The following is a 23,523-nucleotide window of genomic DNA, read 5'->3' on the forward strand; positions in this document are numbered from 1 at the left end:
GCTAGATCCCATCATTTTGAAGTAAATGTCACTACCAAATAGTTTATTATTATTATTATTGTTCAAAGATGTGTTTGTCAGGCATGTGCTCAGTTATAAAAGTACCTAAAATTGTCACTACTAAAACACACCTCACTCCCAAAACTTTATCATACGTGATATAGTTGCCCAAATCAAAGGGATTTTAGTTTATGAAAGTCAGAACGTGTTTCACATCTGATCAAAATATAAAAATCTCTAGGTCAGATATTGTCCCGTTCATATCAGTTATTATTAATGGCTAAGGGTCCAGTTACTGACTAATTTATAATAATAAAGAAAGTGTAACGTATTTCTGTAGCTTTTCGATAGATTTCTAGTGTTTCGGCAGTTACAAATCTTGGGAGGGGATGAACAGTTTGAAAATACAATAAATGAAAAATAAGTGAGTTTGAACCAATGTTTACTATTATATGAATATTATTGCAAAAATAAATGTCTATTATTAACTATGACGTATATGTGAATAATAATTCTCCTATTTAATATTCTCACTTTGTGTTTTCTGTTCAATAGCCATTAAAGTTTCTCGGCGTTATTATTATTATTTAATTATTCTGCGTACATGGACATCGTTGTCACGTGTACCTATTACTTTTTTCAGCGCTGGTCACGATTCACCAATCAGGGCACTCTGAAAAATATAAAGGGCGTTTTTATTTAATCATTTATAGAGAATTATCACATCCCATTTGTATGTCAGTTTTCAATTTTGAATTTAGTACATTTAGACGATCTAGCGCACATGTAAAATGTCGTGAGATTTGAATGTAACAACTCTTTTTGAGCCGCAGAGCGCTCCCTGGAGGAACACGCACTTCAGGAGTTATTCTAGCAGCGTTCGTCCACGTGTTATTGATGCGCCTGTGCGCATGCGCCTCGTGTCCGGCCCGGTGTGTGTATGATGGCGGCGTATGTGGAGATACTGAAGAACGAGTTTCCACAGATCGACTCTGAACTCTTCGATTATATCACTGGTATTGTACAAATATATGACATTATTATACATATGTAATACCTTATATGAGCTGTTAGTGTCAAGTCCAGTGTTAATGACATAAGTTCATTCATTACATAAAATAGTGCTGCATGCTGATGATGTGTTGGTCATGCTAACAGACAGCATCAGATAAATCTGATGAGTTACTGACATTACCGTTTAAATAATTTCATTGACACATAAGTTATCAATTCGAGCAAAGCCTAAATGCAGTATAATTTCATATTTGTGAAATAAAGTAGCTGCATTGAAGTTTTTCAGTGACACCGGTGTCATGTTTCCAGACAGATGATTTACTGTCTCCTTATTTATATAATGTAATATAATAAATATAATATAATATAATATAATAGTTTGTGCCTGACAGATTATTTTCTTGAACAATACGGCAACTTAACAGTTCTATAGTAGATTACGTGACACATGAGTTGTTTTGAGATATATATGATTGGTTATTTAGCCTATGTCATTCAGAAAGCTGAAATGATGAAACATCGACAAAAGTAAGGAAATACCATCGGACATTAATTTCTTGCTGTCATGACCTGAAATCAGTTATAAATGCTGACTACTAAGCAAACTACAGTGAAATATTCACAGACTGCAGATCGATTTATAGACTTGATAAACTGCGTCATGTCACATACATGACGCAGTTTATCAAGTCTATAATAGAGAATCACTCAAATTATATAATCTTTAACAAAAATATTATCATTGTTCAAGAATCATGTTAGTGTCCCAGGCGTCATTCATCAGAATTTATGAATGGCTTTACAATGAATGAATGAATGAATGAGCACATTTTCATTGTCTTTATTATGCCTTCATTTGTTAATATATATTTTCTCCAAACTGATATAGATGCAGCGACAACTGTAGATTTAAATTATTAATATTAATTTAAATTATAAATAATAATGTAGCCTATATGATAGACTTCATTTTCCTTTTCAAAATTACTCCAATCATATTTCAAGCAATTCAAAACAATCATTACAAACAATTTGTGTCTGAAGTGTCTCAGCTGAAGGAAATTTTTTATCGGCTTTAGTATATCGCCTGTTATATGTATCGTGCATCCCTACTTAATTCATATTAATAAGAATTATATTACTTAATCCCATCTTTTTATATAGATTTGTTTGTAAAGGTCTCGTTTGTTAGTTAAAGGATTAGTCCACTTTCAAATAAAATTTTCCTGATAATTTACTGACCACCATGTCATCCAAGATGTTCATGTCTTTCTTTCTTCAGTCGAAAAGAAATTAAGTATTTTTGAGGAAAACATTCCAGGATTATTCTCCTTATTGTGGACTTCAATGGACTCCAAATGGTTGAAGGTCAAAATTACAGTTTCAGTGCAGCTTCAAAGGGCTTTAAAACAATATTAGATGAGGAATAAGGGTCTTATCTAGCGAAACGATCGGCCATTTTCAAAAAACAAATCAAAACAAATATATGCTTTTTAAACACATATGATCGCCTTGCAAGTGAAAGAAAGACCTTAACATTTTGGATGACATGGGGGTGAGTAAATAATCAGGAAATTTTCATTCAGAAGAGAACTAATCCTTTAATGCATTAACCAACAACTAATAAATGATGTAAGAATATTTCACTCATTGTTAATGTTAGTGTTATTCATTTTAGTTCACAGTGCATAAACTAATGTTAACAGATAAAACTTTGAATCTTAAAAATGTGTTGGTGAATGTTAAGATTAAAAGTAACCAAGATTTGTAAATGCTGTAGAAGTATTGTTTATTGTTTGTTCATGTTAACTAATGTTCACAAGTGAAACCTTATACTCAAGTTCAGAGGTCTAGGGGCCACATTTAAACCACATAAAACGGGCCACAAATTACAACTTGCATCGTAAGACTTTATTTAAGACAATATTTTCAGTTTTACTGATTACCCATATAAGTCTTCCTAGACCTTCACAAGTGGATGAGGGAGACAAATACCCATATACACCTTGTATTTTAATCCACTTTAAACCACTTCTGTCCTTATTTCTTCGAGGGGAGGGTCTATGCAAGTAAATGTATGGGTTTTTCAGATCTTTCGGTCTAATGGACAAAATAAGCCTGTGAATTTTACATACAGTTGAGCTCAAACGTTTACATACCCCTTGCAGAATATGCAAAAAAGTTAATCATTTGAACAAAATAAGAAGGATCATGAAAATTGCATGTTATTTTTTATTTAGTACTGTCCTGAATGAAGTATTTCACATAACAGATATTTACATAAAGTCCACTAGATAAAAAAATGAATAGCCGATTTTCTAAAAATGCCCCAGTTCAAAAGTTTAAATACCCTTGATTATTAATACTGTGTGTGGTTACCTGGATGATCCATGACTGTTTTTTTTGTTTTGCGATGGTTGTTCATGAGTCTCTTGTTTGTTCTGAGCAGTTAAACTGAGCTCTGTTCTTCAGAAAAATCCTCCAGGTCCTGCAGATTCTTTGGTTTTCCAGCATGTTCTGCATAATTGAACCCTTTCTGTATGATTTTGAGATCCATCTTTTCACACTGAGGACAATTGAGGGACTCAAACACAACTATTAGAGTTCAAACATTCACTGATGCTCCAGAAGAAAACACGATGCATTAACATATTATTGATCCCGACTGTTGCGTCACAGTCTGTGTTATGTTGAGATTCGCCTGTTCTTCAGAGGTCTTTTGCACAAATCAGACTTACATAAGAAGGAGGAAACAATGGTGTTTGAGACTCACTGCATGTAATTTCCATGTACAGAACTCTTTTCCATATTCTGCAAGGGGTATGTAAACTTTTGAGCTCAACTGTATGAACGTGCACAGAGACAGCTGAAAAACACAAGGAGAGCATCAGTTTTCATTTGTTCTCTGATAACTGCAAGACCACATCGAATGCTCTGAGTGCGTGTTAGAAATCCGGTATTGTGAGAGAACATGTTTTTTTGTCTTCAAAGCAAAGTTGGGGCTTCAGCCAACAAAGTTTAAATCCCGTCTGGCTAGCACACTTCCCAAAACACATCTTAATACCAGGCCTAAGACAGTCTGTCAGATGTCTGTTAGTCTGTCACTTTATTATTCCCATTACAGAGAAAGCACTTTCACACACATATATAGATCCAAAGCAAGTAAGGATTTTTTCAGTACACTGGATTAATGCAAGGCATGTGTCTATCAGAACACACTTGGTCCAAAATGTGTCAATGCTCTCTTCCTTACATCTTTCTTTAAGGATGTTGTTGTGATGCATAGCCTGTATGTCACAAGAAAATGGATTCTCTGTGAACGCCAGTACTGGTTTGAGGGGTTTAACATCTGCAAATCTAGAATTTCTAGATTTGAGCGTTCCATATCGATATGAATCGCCGTCGATTAACTACGGCTCTGTCTATTAAATGCTGCTCTATTTGAAAGCAGGTGATGGCGATTTAGCGGTAATCAGGGAACCGGCTTTACTGACGAAATGCGCATGACAAAAGCATTCGATATATCGCCCAGCCCTAGTAATGAGTTGTTTTATAGCTGGTAACTGTAATATTTATTACTGAAATCTTATTAGTAATTAGACACATTACTAGTTACTGGAAAAAGTAATATTATTACTGTAATTAGTTACTAATAACTAGTTACTGCCCAACACTGCGCACAACTGGAAGTAATCCCATGAAGCGATCAAGGACATTTCTGCGACTAAGCCATCTGTCCTCTATATGCATTACCATGTCAGGATATGCACTTTAAAACTCAACCAAGGAATGGTACTGTCTATGTTTTAGAGCATTTGCAAGAATAAAATTGACTGTTCGTGTCACAGTAGCTATGTTTCCATCCACCTTTTTTATGTGCATTTTGGGATATTGCATAAAAAAACTGCTTTATGGAAACGCCCAGATGCACATCAATTCTAAAAATGCACATTAAAAGCCCGGAACACACCAAGCCGATGGTCGGCCGACTAAGTTTTCTCAGTGTGTTCCACACCGTCGGCTTAAGTTGGTCCTCATCTGCTTTTTTTCGGCCGATTTGACATGTTGAATCAGTGTCGGAGCTCGTCGTTCCATCTGATTATTCTGATTAGCTGTTCAGCTACTGCCACCTGCTCGTATGGAAAGGCATTTCTTCTTATGCAGGCACAGAACGGACGTGCTACTTGGCCATCTGGTGTCGAGCGTCGGTTTGGTGTGTCAGGGCAACTTTGGACCCCAACCCCGCAGTCTTCTTTCATCGCCACTAGTTTGTCGGCGTCGGCTTGGTGTGTTCCGGGCCAAAAACTAAAGCACTTGTTTGAGTTGGATAAATTTACATTTACAGAATAAATTTCTCGATGCGCATACATTTTTTTTAAAAAAATCATGTGACTTTGTATGATGGGATGGCATAACTGGACTAACCCAGGGACTGATATTTTTGCACTGTTTTGGTTGTTCTGAAATGCCTCAAAGTACTTTGGTATAATTACCTTCCAGAACCAGTCTTATGCCTGACTGCAGTGCATTCCCAAACAGCAGGCATCTGCTTTTGAAAGCAAGATAACGCTTTGATTGCATTTCGTCTGCGTGTTCTGAGACACAAGTAACTTATTACACAAAAATTATATATAATATATATATATGTATATATAATATAATATATTATACACACACACACACATATATATTCCAATCATTTATGGGGCGCCATCAGTAGAGACAGAAAGTAGTTTTTTCAAGTTTGTTTTTTGCCTCTCAGTGCAGAGTGAATGTCCTCTCCACTGGTTTGGCCCTTTAATGGGAGCAAGGTCAACATTTCCTTGACAAATGTTTCCCCTTTAAGAAGACATACCCTCACTGCTATGTCCTTGACATCTGTGCTGTCAGTAGATTCATCCAGCGCTAAACTGAAGTACTCTAAACCTTCTATATCTTTTAACACCTTTGAAAAGAGAAGCTTTGAAATTTGCTTGGTGATGTCGTCCTTGTTCTTAAAATCCGAAAACAATTCTGCGATTTTGCACAGTCCATAAATGTATTTTTGAGAAATTCTCCCTCTGTGTAGCAGGCCTCTTTGCTTTCTGCAATATTTCTAAGCGATTCTGAATGATGCCTCAGTAATATTGTCAGCGGTTTAAACTAGGGTTCTCCAAAGTACAGATGTTGTAATAGATACTTTTTGATGCTCTTCACTGAGCGCTTACACAGATACACATGGAAGTGATTGCAAGCAGATGACTATCAGCAGATATATTAGGGATCTCAGTGCTTCCCACAGGTTTGAAATACTATATCCTCCTATTACCCACAACACAAAAATGGTCTACTACATGTGACAAACAACAATTAATATGTGATTTTTAACAGTATTTCTATTATTGAAATTCATTTTAATTACATAGGCTAACTTAGTGTTTGACTTTTAATTATAAGCAAGCCTGAAATACATCGGACTCTTATTTTGAAATGTATGTCTATACTATAGCGGGCTGATTCTTCAGATTATAGAGATAAAATATGTATTCATACAACCGTCTAAAACATATTATATAAAGGCCATAGTAGACGTTGTCATAATTCATCAACTCGAGTTCACAAGCAATCGCTTGGCATAAATGTGCGCTGTTAATTGAGAATCTAAAGTGCCTTGAGACATTGAAACGTGCAGCGCTCTTTTTTTTTTTTTTTTTTTTTTTTTTTTTTGATGATGATGACTGAAATCAGTCTTTTAAAGTTTAATAAAAGCACGATTTATGTTTTCTTCCCCAAAATATAAGACGTCTTAAAATGATAATTAAGTTTGTGTTTTACCATTTAATGTATGGCAGACACAGGTCGATTGGAGATGTTGATCAGATGCATATTCTGACTGTGTGATGTGTATTTTATGGCACAGGCGTGTTGGACAGCGGCGGCTCAGATTTCGAGGATGCGGAGGAAGTGTTTGAGGCCATCGGCGGCGTTCTGCAAGAGGTCGGTGACAAGAATGAAGACGACATTCGACAAATCTGCTTCCAGATGTTCAACACACTCCAGCTGTAAGTGCCAATGATCCGATCCAGCATCAATTGAAATATCTGTTGATGTTCATATTCTTTCTAAAATAAAAACATTTTGTACTATCTATTAAATAATTTCCATAGAAATTAGAGGGGGAACTCATTAATAATGAATTGTCTTCTGATGGTGTTATTTGCATGTGCTTTCTGTATTTGTCCAATTCACTAAAGGAATGATGCAACTTGAATGTTTCCACAAATACTCCTGCAAAATTGGGGCTTTGACAAATGTAGAAATGAATGGCAAGCTGTATATATATACAAACATGCTCTTGCACCAGAGTGTGTGAGAAGAGAGAAAAAAAGATTGTTATTTGGTGATAAAAATCAATGATGTATCAGCCAATAAAAGCAATTATTTTCACTACCGGCCATCAGCCATTTGTTTAAAAACAGCCAATGATCCACAGCCAGAGAATATATGCTACTTGGAGATAGAACAGGTATATTTTAGTTTAATTAAGGTTATAAATTCTGTTGTCATCTTACTTTTATCCGCTATTAGTACAAGTCTGTTGTAGCAGAACCCATCTGAATGATTGAAAACTTTATTGATGAGTTTTATGTTTATTGTACATCACACAAAAGATGAAGCATCCTTTTTCACTCCAGAAAAATCTGAGTAAAACACAGTATAAGAAGTGCACGTTAAAATATTATCCATAAACTCTCTCTCTCGCTTGCATTATCATCAACATACACAGCGAATTACAAAAAACACTCATTACCACGAACAGTAAACAAATATATGCAGACCTTATGCCATTTCAGGGGTTCTTAATAAACTGTTAAAGTTTATTTTATCCGTAAAACAACTCGGATGAAATGTAATAAAGTGCACGCTCTCCCTTTCATTAGTGCCGTATCCAGTATCGCTCTGAAGACTGTAAGCTGGATCACAAACAATTGGTACTGATCCATCCTTGAGTAATAGAGGCTCTTATGTCAGGAGCACATGAAGACTGTTATGTTCACTCTCACATCCCACAACAACACACCTGAGTTGCTTACGAGAGATAATTGTTGTTGCTACACCTGTTTCGGCCAGGAGAAAAAGTTGGACAATGTACAACTCGCTCAGGGCGAGGTCTATGCTAATTCGGCAGAGTCCATCAGCAGTCGTGGGCGGGGCCTGTGCAAAGTCATGTCACTTTGTCCAGAATCTGTAAACGGCTTGTTCTGAGACAATGCTTATGATTTATGGAAAAAGAGGAGTGGGTGGATTTTTATCATTATAGTGTGGTTGTGTACACACACTGCCGACACACATTTATGTCCAAACACCATTTATAAGTGAATTTTGCATAATAGGTGCCCTTTTAATGTGACATGACAGATCGCTGTAGCGCCTAAGTTAAAGCCGTAGCGTGAGCCATCTCTTCCTCTTTAATTAATAGCACGAAAAAACATGCATGAACATCAAAAGTTATGCTGAAAGATAGAGTACAACTTACCAAAATGCCTCATGCAATTGCTCAAGAAGTGTTTCAACCATGGAAAGACGTCATTAACACAGCTTGTGAACATTGTCACTTAATGTTGCATTTACCTCAGGAAAGTTATCTAGTGTTCACTGTTCATTAGTTTTCTATTAAAAAAAAAAAAAAAACACCAGATAGGAGCTAAATGTAGATTAGTAGATAGTACAGGGTTCAATTAAATAAAAAATAGTTATGAAACTTAACTTTTTCCTTATCCAAATTGATTTGCTCCGGAACAAGAACTAATAAAGAACTAAATGTTGTATAAAGTTATTATTACTTTGAAATTTCAGAGTTCTGAAAGGGAAACTCTCTAACATCTGCTGCTGTCATGTTTAAAAAAAAAAAAAAAAAAATGAGCCATCAATCTGTAAGACTTCAGCAAAGTAAAAATTTTCCATTTAAAAATGAAATGGATGCATGACAAATTCATTTAGTCAGTATTAAATCACTTGATGGATGACATACATGTGCCTGTTTTTTTCTGTTCTTATGGCTTTGCTGTGACAGTGGCCACCCTTAAATATAAAAGCTGCTTTTACTAAACCTCTGTTGACAGATGATAAAACCACAGAAAATCCATAATTTTGTTTGTTCTTGTCAGGACAAAGTGTGACTCTGGTCAGCAGCAGATGCTGCTAGAGGCTCCAGTGCAGTTATCGCAGGTGTCTGCTGACACAGGTGAGAGATTTTTTTCAATTTTTCAACTTTTTGTACTTCATTTTTTTACACTCTCAGAGGTGATAGACAACAACTAGATGACATAAAGCATACAGGTGATTGATTCCAGTTTTGGCATTAAGGGTAATACTTTTTTAATATTATTGTATTATTTCCTCCATTTAAAATATTGTTTATTTTTTTTGTTCTAAAAAACAGTCATAATTGTAATACACAACCATTTCTTTAACCATGAGATTGAAAGGCTGCTGCATTTTTAAGACTTTAATGTAAATGGCTGGTGATCTTCTTTGCATAGGAAACACCTATTTTGATGTAAAGTTTTTTAGTACAGTGAACTCTTAAAGAGGCCATATTATGCCCTTTTACAATGTCTTGATTTTGTTTTGGAGCTCTACTAAATGTGTTTTTTGAAGATTCAAGCATGAAAACATATTCATTTTCCCCCATATTTAACACTTGTAGCTCCTCTCTTCCCAGTGTGTCAGTAACACTCTGTTAAGTTCTTGTTTCTATGAAGCCCCTCCTTCTGAAAAGTACAATGTGCTTTGATTGGTCGGCTGGTCTCGTGTGTTGGGATTGGTCAAGCACTTTGAGCGTATTTGGGAAAAATTGCCCCGACCCTCATCATAACCCCGAGTTTTAACACACTACCAACTCAACCAGGCCCCAGCCCTTTATTTTTGCTCATGCCTTGGGCGGGAGTTATTTAAATGAGGAATATTGAGATTTTGTTCCCGGATATAGAGATTAACTGCCTTTGGAGTGACTTTGTGCTTTGTAACTTTGCATGCTCAAACAGCAACATTACAAATAGGTCCAGTTTAATGTCAAAAGAGTGTCTCAAATGTTTCTGCTCTTTTAGCATCATCTGCTAATGATGTTCATGGTATCTGGATGATGAAGAGGAATCCGAGTACAGTAAGATTATCTCATCTGCCTATACAAGCTTTCAAACTTGAGTAAAAAGATTTTATGATGTTATGATGTTTTGAATAGTTCTATGTCCAACACCATCAACCATGTGAGGCTTTATTTTACTAGTAAAAAAACTTTATGAATCTCTTCTGTTTATGTTAGACTGTGGATGCCAAGAAACTAGAGAAAGCTGAGGCCAAACTGAAAGCCAAACATGAGCGCAGAAATGAGAAAGACTCACAGAAAACATCATCTGTACTGTGAGTTCTGCTTCACCGCTGGAATAAACCAGTTTCTGTTCATGACTGTTGGAATTAGGAGCTGTTTTTCTCCCAATTTTAAAATAGACATGAGATTTTCATGTTGCATATTATAATGTTCAAATTAAGTTCATGCAAAAAAGTGCTGCAGTCCACTAATGATAAAACCCTTTCATTGAGGTCAGTGAATGACTGTTGCTCTGTTTATGAATGTGTTTTTGCAGGGTTTTGGAGGAGGCCTCGGCCAGTCAGGCGAGCAATAAGAAAGAAAATCGTGTCGACTCATCTGGGAAGAATCGGAGTTATGACATCCGCATTGAGAATTTTGATGTGTCTTTTGGTGAACGGTGAGAAATCACTTGATTAACAGAAACACTGGTATCTAAATGACCAAAAATATTCAATTATAAAATATCATTCTTCTAAAAAGTTTGAAATCTTTGTGAATTGTCATTTTAACCATAAGTACACAAAGCATTCTTTATTTTGAGACAGTAAGGATAACTTAAGTGATTTAGTTAATTTAGTGAAGAATTGATCAGACTAACTACTGCTGCACAATATATATTGGGACCATATTGATTATTTACATTATATACACTACCGCTCAAAAGTTTGGGATTGTTAAAATTTTTAATGTTTTTAAAAGAAGTTTCCTCTGCTCACCAAGGGTGCATTTACTTAATTAAAGATACAGTAAAAACAGTATATTGTGAAATGTTATTACAATTTACAATGACTTTTCTATTTGAAAATATTTTAAAACGTAATTTATTCTTGTGTTGGCAAAGCTGAATTTTCAGCATTGTTACTCCAGTCTTCAGTGTCACATGATCCTTCAGAAATCATTCTAATATGTCAATTTGCTGCTCAAGAAACATTTATTGTTTACAATTGTACAAAATATTTGTGTACAATATTTTTTTTTTTCAGGATTCTTTGATGAATAGAAAGTAAAAAACAGTGTTTATTTGAAATCTAATCTTTTGTAACATTATAAATGTATTTACTGTCACTTTTGATTGATTTAATGCATCCTTGCTGAATAAAGGTGTTAATTTCTTTAATTTCTTTTCAAAAAAATAAAAATAAAAATTCTTACTGACCCCAAACTTTTGAACGGTAGTGTAAAATGTTACAAAAGCTTTGTATTTTAGATAAATGGTGTTCTTTTGAACTTTCTATTCATCAAGGAATCCTGAAAAAAAAAAAATATACAACATTGATAATAATAACCAATATTTCTTGAGGAACTAATCATCATATTAGAATGATTTCTGAACACTGAAGACTGGATTAACGATGCTGAAAATTCAGCTTTGCCAACACAAGAATAAATTACTTTGTAAAATATATTAAAATAGAAAACAGTTATTTTAAATTGTAATGATATTTCACAATATTACTGTTTTTACTGTATCTTTAATTAAGTAAATGCACTCTCGGTGAGCAGACGAAACTTCTTTTAAAAACATTAAAAATCTTACCGATCCTGAACTTTTGAGCGGTTGTGTGTGTGTGTGTGTGTGTATATAATATAATATAATATAATATAATATAATATAATATAATATAATATAATATAATATAATATAATATAATATAATATAATATAATATAATATAATATAATATAATATAATATAATATAATAAACCATAAGTTATTTTGTTCCCGAGCGCAGATGTCTGCTGCAGGGCGCTGAACTGTCTCTGGCCAGCGGCAGGCGCTACGGTCTTATTGGGCGTAACGGGCTCGGTAAGACCACTCTGTTGAAGATGTTGGCGAGTCGGAGCCTACGCGTCCCTTTGCACATTTCCATTCTGCACGTGGAGCAGGAAGTGGCCGGAGACGACACTGTTGCTCTGCAGAGTGTTCTAGAGAGTGACACCGTTCGAGAGGAGCTGCTGAAGGAAGAGCGTTCACTCAACGCACATATCGCCAATGGAACGTACGTCAACTACAGCCCATTATACACTGACCAATTTAAATATGTTGTATGTTTGTATCATATAGTGCGGTGTGGTGGACACTGTGCTGTTTTTGTCCTCGTTTATTCTGTAACCTCAGTTTGGAAGCAGTTTTTTTTTTGTTTTTTTTTTTATATATAACAAACAAATATATATATATATATATATATATATATATATATATATATATATATATATATATATATATATATATATATATATATATATATATATATATATATATATATATATATATATATATATATTATTATTATTATTTTTTTTTTTTTTTTTTTTGTATTTACATATCAACATATTGCTCAGTTAACAGGTGCACTCTTTGGTATTCAAACACAGCATAAAAGATTTGTAAAGTATATCACCTGACCATTTTCAAATGCATATTTTAATGGTGCTTACAAAACAGCATGGACTTTTCCCAATAATATTCCTGTCACAATATTCATAATTTTAGCTAAAACTCCTGTTTCTTTGTCTTTCCTTCAATCTTTCAGTGCAGATGGGCTAGAAAGTGTCCGTCTTTCTGAAATTTATGCTAAACTGGAAGAAATTGAAGCTGATAAAGCACCTGCCAGGTGAGTAGAAAATGATTTGCATGTTTATCACATAAATTGGAACAGACGTGAGATCAATTTACACACAAGTTTTGTATTTTTTGATCAGGCATCCATATTGTTAAAGGTACAATATGTAAAATTTTTGCAGTAAAATATCCAAAAACCACTAGGCTAGTGTTATATATTTTGTCCAGCTGATTACAAACAATATCTCTAATGTTTTCAACTACTTGTAAATCATGAGAAAATTCCCATTCTAAACAGTGACACGGGGCAGTGCAGTCGCCTGTCAATGACGTCAGTTACCTTTGTTACCGCCTTTACTGACGTAGAAACTACATGACAACAGTGCCGTGGACAAATGCGGAAGTAGTGTCTAGCGTCCAGCAAACCACTAGCTTGCTTAAAGCAGTTCCTTATTTACTTCTTGCATGTTTTATGGTGGATTGTGTTACTTTTTTATGGAACATAATTACTGTTTACCATCTGCCGCTGGTTCTGTCGACAAGGACAGCTCCCGTAAACTCATGACCGGAAAAGCGGAAGCGGCACCGGCGACTGTGTCATAATAAAAGTCCCGCTGCTCGTGAGGCGTGTGTTGATCAATCGCTCCAGCTCCTCGTTCAGCTCCCGCAACACTCGGTCCTGCTCTGCTTCATACTACAGTAACGTTAATAATCGCATCCACGAACATGAGTTCTTCCAGACTCCAATCCCTATTCTTTTGCACCTTCCGTTGAGATGGAGACTACATGTCTACGCCTTTGTTTTGAATAGGCTTCTAGCGACCTCTAGCGGAAAAAAAATCACAAATTGTACCTTTTAAAGACATGTAAACATAGTCAAACAGTCTGTTGAAAAGGTCATGTGATTGTTTTTTTTCCCCTCCCCACTCTTTCAGAGCATCAGTTATCCTTGCTGGTTTAGGCTTTTCATCCAAGATGCAACAGCAAGCAACCAAGTGAGTATGTTGCCATGCAATGATGGTTACTTGCTAAACTATTGTTTCTCTCTTATAAATGATCTGTCTTCCTCATTGTTTCTGTAAATAAAAGCCTTTATAAGTGAATGTGTTCTGCAGTGGTTCTTGATGTGTGTGTTTCCTGTAGGGAGTTCTCTGGAGGCTGGAGGATGAGGTTAGCTTTAGCAAGAGCCCTGTTTGCACGGTGAGTTTATTATTCGTAATTAACAAATACGTATTATAACTCTGAAATAATGTAGTTTTAGAAATGTTGGTTCAGTCTATATTGCAAAAAAAATTATTATACTACTATATCATAATTTTATGAAATTAATATGTTTGTGTATTTTAAAAGGTTGCTTGGTTGTCTAATCAGATTATTTAAAAAGTACTTTGTGATGATAATGATTTTTTTTTTTTTTTTTCTGATGCTGTTTTCAGGCCTGATCTTTTGTTACTTGATGGTGAGTAAGATGTACTGAGTATGGTCCTTATATTATATTCTTTGTTAAATATTGATGCATATCTTTTATTCATCACATCTATACAGAGCCCACAAACATGTTGGACGTAAGAGCCATTCTGTGGCTGGAAAACTATTTACAAGTAAGTTTCTTTTAAGACACACAGTTCAATAGTTTGCTTTATTTGTTTTATTAGTTGTCTTTTAACAGTTCTAAATGAAAAGTAATGGACTAACATGTTTTAATTGTCAAACTCTGATAAAATAGTTGTTCCAACAAAAGTTTTGGAAGTAATTGTACCTTTCTTTTACTCTAGACATGGCAGTCCACCATCCTTGTGGTGTCTCACGATCGTAACTTCTTGAATGCCGTGGTAACAGACATCATACACCTGCACTCCCAGCGGCTGGAGAGTTACCGCGGCGATTATGAGAACTTCATCAAGACCAAAGAAGACCGACTGAAGAACCAGCAAAGAGAATATGAAGCTCAGTTACAGTACAGAGAACATATACAGGTATCAAAGCAGGTCAACCCAGCTTCTCTGCATAACTGCTGCAGAACATGTTCCTTATCTAGACAGTAGGTGGACAGAGGTCTTACATATGTGTGAAATCTCAAATGTGTCACCCAGGTCTTTAAAAGTCTTAGTTCATTCAGAAATCATTCTATGAGAAACCATTCTAATATGCTGATTTGGTTCTTTGTTTTAGTGTTTTATCAAAGTTGAAAATGTTTTTTTTTTTTCTGCATAATATTTTTGTGCAAACCATGAAACACGATCATTCAAAAGTCTCAAAGAAAGAAAGAAAGAAAGAAAGAAAGAAAGAAAGAAAGAAAGAAAGAAAGAAAGAATTAAAGATTTATGTTTCTAATAAATGCTGTTTTTCATCAAAGTATCCTGAAAAAGAGTATCACGGTTTCCTCAAAAATATTAAGCAGCAAAAACTGTTTTCAACATTGATAATAATAACAAATAAAAGTTTTTTGAGCACCAAATCAGCATTCCAAATCAGCATTCCTGTGATAAATTGCATTTTACATTAGATTATCATAGAAATCAGTTAAATTGTAAAAATACTGCACAATATTTCTGTTTTTCCTGTATTTTTGATTAAATAAATGCAGCCTTGGTGAGCAGAAGAAACTTATTTCAAAAACATTAAAATATCTTAAAGAATACAAACTTTCTATATGAATTATGGCTACAACAACAAAATGTAAAAGAAAAAAATCGAAATATTTTCTGAACGCATTTTTCATGTCTGCATATGTCATAAATATTCACAAAATATTACACAATATTTTCTCAATTCACAAAAAATTGACAATGTATTATTGACGTGTTTATTATCCATTGACAAAGCTGCCAGATGAAACTTCTGTTAATGTTGTGCTTGCGTCAGGTGTTCATTGACCGCTTCAGATATAACGCCAACAGAGCCGCTCAAGTGCAGAGCAAACTCAAGCTGCTGGAGAAACTGTAAGTGTGACAAATGAGCAGCTCACGTTTATTCACTAATCAAACTCACTCGCTGCCTCCTCACCATCTGTCTGTGTGTCACAGGCCTGAACTCAAGCCCCTAGTGAAGGAGTCTGAAGTCATCTTACGGTCAGTTTCACTCCGTCTTCCTGTGTGTTTGTGAAGCAGATTGCCCCCTGTCAGAAGTGAACGAGTGTTTTGTTCTGATCTCCCAACAGTTTTCCAGATAACTTTGAGAAGCTGTCTCCCCCAATCTTGCAGCTGGATGAGGTGGAGTTCGGCTACTCGGCTGACCAGCGGCTCTTCAGTGGCCTCAGCGTCTCGGCTGATCTAGAATCCCGTATTTGCATCGTATGTGCTTGCAATTGAAGATCTGACACTCTGTGAATGTTCTGCTTTAAATATTTCCAGAGCTTACTGGTCTTTTCTGAAGCGATTATTAGCATTGCTTAGAATTTTTTTAAAGTATATTATGATAGACATTGATTCAGAAACAGCATTAAAACCTAGATAATTATAAATATACATTTATCTGGGGTTTTTTGCCCAAGAAAATGTCCCTGGTTAATGTCTCTTTCTCTTGGCAAGTTGATTGTCAACACAAAACCATTGCTGAAACACAGACATTACCATTTTGAATACAAAAACAGGTTTGAATACAAAATATCCATTTGATATCTTATTCATGGATTAAACCCGTTATAATATGTAGTTGAAATATATGTAATAGTTTGAATTATGCAATATTTGTCTGTTGCCACCATGCCTCATTTAAAGGTGCCATCGAATGGAAAATGTAATTTACCTTGGCATAGTTGAATAAGAGTTTAGTACATGAAATGACATGCAGTGAGTCTCAAACACCATTGTTTCCTCCTCCTTATATAAATCTCATTTGTTTAAAAGACCTCTGAGGAACAGGCGAATCTCAACATAACACCGACTGTTATGTAACAGTTGGGACATTAATATGTACGCCCCCAATATTTGCATATGCCAGCCCATGTTCAAGGCATTACACAAGGGCAGCCAGTATTAACGTCTGAATGTGTGCACAGCTGAATCATCAGACTAGGTAAGCAAGCAAGGACAGCAGCAAAAAATGGCAGATGGAGCAATAATAACTGACATGATCCATGATATCATGATATTTTTAGTGACATTTGTAAATTGTCTTTCTAAATGTTTCTTTAGCATGTTACTAATGTACTGTTAAATGTGGTTAAAGTTACCATCGTTTATTACTGTATTCACAGAGTCGAGAGCCATCGCTATTTTCATTTTTAAACACTTGCAGTCCATATAATTCATAAACAACTTCATTCTTTATAAATCTCTCCAACAGTGTGTAATGTTAGCTTTAGCCACGGAGCACCATCAAACTCATTCAGAATCAAATGTAAACATCCAAATAAATACTATACTCACATGATCTGATGTATGCATGCAGAATGCATGATGAACAAGATCTTGTTAAGATCCATTTTGAGGGTTATATTAGCTGTGTGAACTTTGTTTAAGCTGTTTAAGGCTAGCGCGAGCTCCGGGGGCGGGGAGCGGAGGAATTAAAGGGGCCGCAGCCTGAATCGGTGCATTTCTAATTATGCCCCAAAATAGGCAGTTAAAAAAATGTATTAAAAAAAATCTATGGAGTATTTTGAGTTGAAACTTCAGACACATTCAGGAGACTCCTTAGATTTATATTACATCTTGTAAAAAAAACATTCGATGGCACCTTTTTAAAGGATTTTTTTTTTTTTTTTGGTTAGTTTTAGTAACTCCTATCAGTTAACAGAGGGAACATACTCATTACAATTATTCGAAACTATTAGTTTACTATTACTGTTAGTTGAGAAATATAATAGTTTGAATTATGCAATATTTGTCTTTTGCCGCCATTTTAATGGGTTTTCTTTTTATTTCTTTGAAATATGCGATATTTGCATTTTTAATTTTTTTTTTGGTTAGTTATAGATATCTGTCGCCGCCATGTTGAGCTGAAAAAGTCTCTAGAAATGGCCGTATAAAGCAGTGGAAAAGTGGAGGGTTTTTTACTACAGAGCGTGCATATTCATTTATTCATTCATTCATTCATTGACTTTGTAGGTGGGTGAGAATGGAGCTGGTAAATCCACTGTACTGAAGCTGCTAATGGGAGAGTTGACTCCTATCAACGGTGTCAGATACGCCCACAGGTTAGCTTCACTGCAACACTGAAGAGATTATAACCTTGTCTGTCTTGTCTGGCTGTCTCACATTTTTGTGTCTTTCCAAACAGAAACTTGAAGATTGGTTATTTCAGTCAACATCACGTGGATCAACTAGACCTCAACGTCTGCTCAATAGAACTGCTGCTGAAGAGATTTCCTGGTACTGCCTCAAATTGGCACTTACATTATCATCAAAAATCATCAGGATTACATCCCTGACCCCTACAGAGACACTTCTGATGTTTCAAGTCCTGTTCATTAATGAAGATACTAGATGACGTTTCAGTCACAGCTACACACTGAGAATGTCTCTTTATGATGTTGACCAGTGATTCTAGGCCTTTGTTACTCATGTCATCTTCTGTGTGACTGACGCATTTAAATTCAGCATAAAATCAATACTGGAGCAAAATCTTTTTCTATTTTTTATTATCTTTGACTTTTATTAAACAGATTTCCTCAATTTGGGAGGAGAAAATAATATCAAAGAAATGTTCCACATTATGGAAGTTAAATACTTGAATGCTGTTTTATATTGTGTTTTAATGTACAGTCTAATATTACGTACATTTAGCTGAACTTTTAACAGTCTGCTCTGTGTTGTTGTGATCAGGTCAAACAGAGGAAGAGTACCGTCATCAGCTGGGTCGCTATGGCATCACGGGGGAACTGGCCACACGACCGGTGGCAAGTCTGTCAGGAGGACAGAAGAGCCGTGTGGCTTTCGCTCAGATGACCATGCCCTGGTAATACTGCTCTCGCATGACTTAATGTTTTTGCACCTCCTGCATCTAACCATTTTTTTTTTCTTCATTTTTGTGTGCAAGTACTTAAACATTATTTTAGTACATAAAGTTAAACTAAATAAAAATGCAAAATGTTGCCTTGGATCTAGCTGAAATAAAATAAGTTTATTTTGTTTTAGTTAATGTTTATCTTGCCTAAAAAAAATTGTATAATACAATGTACTTATTGGGTTCATATAGAATTGCAAAACACTTTTGCTGCTATTGAGGTGGGATACGGGTAAGGTTAGGGAAAGCTTTGGTGGTATGGGTAGGTTTAAGGGTAGGGGTAAGGTGTAAGGGATGGGTCAACAGTGTAATTATAAATGTAATTACAGAAATTAATTACAGATGTAATTACATGCAGGTGTTTTTAAAATATAAGTACAATGTAAAAACATGTATGTACACAATAAGTGCACTGTATCAAATTATTAATTTAAATGTAAGTACACAGTAGTTAAGGCCACTTAATATAAAGTGGGTCCTATAATATATAAAATATGTATGTGATGTTTTAGTTTACTTCAATAACCCTGCATCTAACACAATCTGATCTTCATGATTCTAATTTATGTCCTTTTGATTTTAATTTTACACCATTTGACCTTCATGTACACCTAACCAGTGTTATTTAAAGGGTTAGTTCACCCAAAAATGAAAATTCTGTCATTTATTACTCACCCTCATGCCGTTCCACACCCGTAAGATCTTCGTTAATCTTCGGAACGCAAATTAAGATATTTTTGTTGAAATCCAATGGCTCCGTGAGGCCTGCATAGGGAGCAATGACATTTCCTCTCTCAAGATCCATAAAGTTAGTAAAAACAAATTTAAATCAGTTCATGTGGGTACAGTGGTTCAATATTAATATTATAAAGCGACGAGAATATTTTTGGTGCGCCAAAAAAAAACAAAATAATGACTTATAGTGATGGCCGATTTCAAAACACTGCTTCAGGAAGCTTCGGAGCGCTATGAATCAGCGTGTCGAATCAGCGGTTCGGAGCACCAAAGTCATGTGGTTTCAGCAGTTTGGCAGTTTGACACACGATCCGAATCATGATTTGATACGCTGATTCATAATGTTCTGAAGCTTCCTGAAGCAGTGTTTTGAAATCGGCCATCACTAAATAAGTCGTTATTTTGTTGTTTTTTTGGCGCACCAAAAATATTCTCGTTGCTTTATAATATTAATATTGAACCACTGTACTCACATGAACTGATTTAAATATGTTTTTAGTACATTAATGGATCTTGAGAGAGGAAATGTCATTGCTGGCTATGCAGGCCTAACTGAATCATCGGATTTAAAAAAATATATCTTAATTTGTGTTCCGAAGATTAAGGAAGGTCTTACAGGTGTGGAATGCCATGAAGGTGAGTAATAAATTATATTATTTTCATTTTTAGGTGAACTAACCCTTTAAGTTAAGATACTACTATAGTTATTAATATTTTGAATTTGTTTTTATTTAGTTTTCACTTTAATTGTATTTAAAGTTTTTTAATAATTTTGTTGTTTTTATTTTAAAATAGTTGCATTTTAAACATGGTTTGTAGTTATTAATTTTTCAGTTTTACTAATTTTCTTTTACATCAAATTAAACTAAATGAAAATGAGAAATGTTACCTTGGCAACTTTCTGAAATAAAATAAGTTTGTTTTATTTTGTTTTATTTCAGTTAAAGGTACAATATTTAAGATTTTTGTGCTTCCTGGAAAAGTGTAGACATAGTAGTTGTAGCATCAAAGCCAAAGATTTCTGGTAGCTTCTTGCAAGCCAAAGTTTTTTGTTTTGCACCATTTGTGGTGGACAACAGTTATAACCCCATTAAGGGAAAATGGCTGTGGAGGTGAAAACGACCACTCCCATGATTCCATGCTCCATCACTGCATCAACCTCTAGCAGTGAAACTTACTTGCTGTGCCTTTACCATTTATTTTATTTCAAGTAATGAAAATGTTTTTTTAATGGTTTTAGTTAACTGCTATAATCCTGCCTCTAACCCTCATTTACACCTGCATTTTCGTCACCCGACCCTCACTTTCACTGACTGACCTTCCCTTAAGCCCTCTGAATATACACTGTATGGCCAGCATTTACATATTCTGACCCTCATTTTCACAGATTTAAACACATCTGTCTTTCATTTATAGCCCCAACTTCTACATTCTGGATGAACCGACAAATCATCTGGACATGGAGACGATTGAGGCCTTGGCAAAAGCCCTCAACAATTTCAAAGTAAGTGCAGAATCTGCTAATGTTGTCCTCCACTTTGAACAAGCAAATCTGATGTGTTCTGAGGTGTTTACAGCATTTGTCAAAGCTTCTTCATTATGTAATTGTAATCACTTGATGTACAACAGAACAGCAGAGAGTAGCATGAGCTAATTAAGTGCTGTCTGCAGAAACTTGACACTTGTGTTTCTCTGTCAGGGTGGTGTGGTTCTGGTGTCCCACGACGAGCGTCTAATCCGGATAGTTTGTAAAGAGCTCTGGGTTTGTGAGGCCGGGCGAGTGCACCGCGTGGACGGAGGCTTTGATGAGTACAAGGATATCTTACAGGAACAGTTTCGTCGGGAAGGATACTTGTGATGATCTCCTTGAGACATCTGTTTTCCTGCTCTGCATTACAAACACCAAAACTGCCATTTGATGAGAGCGTCCATAGTCTTGCGGCCAGCAGGTGGGATGTTCTTACTTGCCACTTGGATGTTCTTACTCAAAACCCATTCAAATGCCCTAAATCATGCAGCTCAGACACATCCTCTGGGTTCAAGGCTGGACACTTCCTGAACTTTTATGTAGAACGACATATTAAAGATGAAAAAAAGGCGAAGCGGACATATTCACTAACAGATGTTATACTCCATACTGCTTTTAAAAATCACTCAAAACACAGTAATAAAATTATAACTGTCCAACATTTTTAATTTTGTGTCTGTTCACTATTATTAACATTTTTCATTTGATTGCATTTCTTCATTTGATCCATCAACCATATCCATCAGATGTAGTTCACTTGCTTACAATAACGCATTTTTATCTTCTCACTGACTGGGAAAATGGGTAAATTCTGTTTATTTATACATATAAGCCTGTCACACTTCCTGAAATAGTTTCTAACTTTTAAAGTGCTTATTATGCTATTTTAAATGTTCCTAATTTTGTTTGAGGTCTACTACAATAGGTTTACATGCATCCAAGGTCAAAAAACACTTTAATCTTCTCATAATATACATTACAGCATCACCTCTTTTCTCACAGTGAAACAATTCAATAATGGATTCATTCTCTTCTTTCCAAGAGCCTACTCTGCTCTGATTGGTCAAATTGGTCACATATACCTGTTGTCTGTTGTGACTGGTCGACAGCTTACTATGCGTGTTGGAATTGAAATGGCCATTACCATATCTAAATTTCAGCTCTGGATCTTCCTCAGCACTTGATACACAGTGATACGAACAGTAGCGGTGGCAGTAGTTTTACCGTATCAAGTTTTTGTACAAATCTTCATCCTTTGAAAGTGTATGCAAAGTGGATTGGCTTCTTGACAATCAAACTCTTCCTGTCTCAACTAAAACATTTGAAGCCAGGTCAAAATGGATGTTGTTCGCTGTCAGCCAATGAAGACCATAGGCAGGCATTATGCAAATTTGTTACAAACCTACATGGGTTCAAACAAAAAGTCAGAATGGAATTACCGGTACTGACAACTTGTTTCAGGCAGTTCAGAATCACTTCTTTCTTTTGGGAGATAATAACTCTTATTTATCTGCATGTTCATCTTTGAGACTGCAGATATCTTAAAGGATTAGTTCACTTTAAAATGAAAATTACCACAAGATTTACTCACCCTCAAGCCACCCTATGTGTATATGACCTTCTTCTTTCTGATTAACACAATTGGAGTTATATTAATAAATATCCTGATGCGTCCAAGCTTTGTAATGGCAATGAATGGGGGCAACAAGTTTGAAGGGATAATTCACCCAAAAATGAAAAATTGATGTTTATCTGCTTACCCCCAGCGCATCCAAGATGTAGGTGACTTTGTTTCTTCAGTATAACACAAATTATGATTTTTAGCTCCAACTGCTGCCGTCTGTCAGTTAAATAATGGGAGTGAATGGGAACTCAAACAATAAGAGTCGAAAAAACTTGCACAGACAAATTCAAAATAAACCCTGCGGCTCGTGATGACACATTGATGTCCTAAGACACGAAACGATTGGTTTGTGCAGGAAACTGAACGGTATTTATATATTTTCTTACCTCTAATACACCACTATGTCCAACTGCGTTCAGCACTCGGTTAGGGAGGTCTGATCGCGCTCTGACAGCGGAAGTAATGTCTAGCACTCATCGAACCAAGACATTACTGCCGTTAAATGTGACTTTAGCCCTATTGTACCTTATAAATCAATGTACATGGAAGGTCTTTTCCCCCTCATGCTTCTTTCTGAGTCCTTCTCACCCTTCCAGTTTCATGAGATATCCCCAGTAATATCTAGCACTCATTGAAGTATGTGTGTGAGACATTACTGCCGTTAAATGTGCCTTTAGGTCCAGACCTCCATGAAAATTCCTTAGGACCATTTGAATGCAGCTGCAGCTGAAACTAAGAAAGGCCACAAGAACCCATCCAAA

At 35.5% G+C, this 23,523-nt stretch overlaps 1 protein-coding gene across 1 annotated transcript; it reads left to right on the forward strand.

Annotated features, from left to right (window-relative positions):
- The first annotated feature begins 884 nt into the window (after nucleotides 1–884).
- abcf3 (ATP-binding cassette, sub-family F (GCN20), member 3) lies at nucleotides 885–21,799 on the forward strand. Its single transcript, XM_067363644.1, has 21 exons — nucleotides 885–1,016; nucleotides 6,914–7,055; nucleotides 9,162–9,238; nucleotides 10,104–10,159; nucleotides 10,319–10,416; nucleotides 10,641–10,763; nucleotides 12,100–12,366; nucleotides 12,901–12,981; nucleotides 13,865–13,924; nucleotides 14,073–14,129; nucleotides 14,366–14,388; nucleotides 14,475–14,530; nucleotides 14,705–14,905; nucleotides 15,795–15,871; nucleotides 15,956–16,000; nucleotides 16,090–16,222; nucleotides 17,978–18,066; nucleotides 18,150–18,241; nucleotides 18,695–18,827; nucleotides 21,027–21,114; nucleotides 21,310–21,799. The coding sequence occupies exons 1-21, from the start codon at nucleotides 941–943 to the stop codon at nucleotides 21,466–21,468; spliced, it is 2,133 nt and encodes a 710-aa protein (XP_067219745.1). The 5' UTR covers nucleotides 885–940; the 3' UTR covers nucleotides 21,469–21,799.
- Nucleotides 21,800–23,523: the final 1,724 nt, after the last annotated feature.

This window comes from Chanodichthys erythropterus, chromosome 16 (assembly GCF_024489055.1).
Source record: "Chanodichthys erythropterus isolate Z2021 chromosome 16, ASM2448905v1, whole genome shotgun sequence".
NCBI lineage: Eukaryota > Metazoa > Chordata > Actinopteri > Cypriniformes > Xenocyprididae > Chanodichthys > Chanodichthys erythropterus.

What these genes read in the sequence shown, in the direction of transcription:
- abcf3 (XM_067363644.1), top strand. Translation starts at nt 941, where the DNA reads ATGATGGCGGCGTATGTGGAGATACTGAAGAACGAGTTTCCACAGATC. An exon ending in TGAAGAGGAATCCGAGTACA is followed by an intron (nt 10,160 to 10,318) that starts GTAAGATTATCT and finishes TGTTTATGTTAG; the next exon opens with ACTGTGGATGCCAAGAAACT. An exon ending in GGTGTCAGATACGCCCACAG is followed by an intron (nt 18,067 to 18,149) that starts GTTAGCTTCACT and finishes CTTTCCAAACAG; the next exon opens with AAACTTGAAGATTGGTTATT.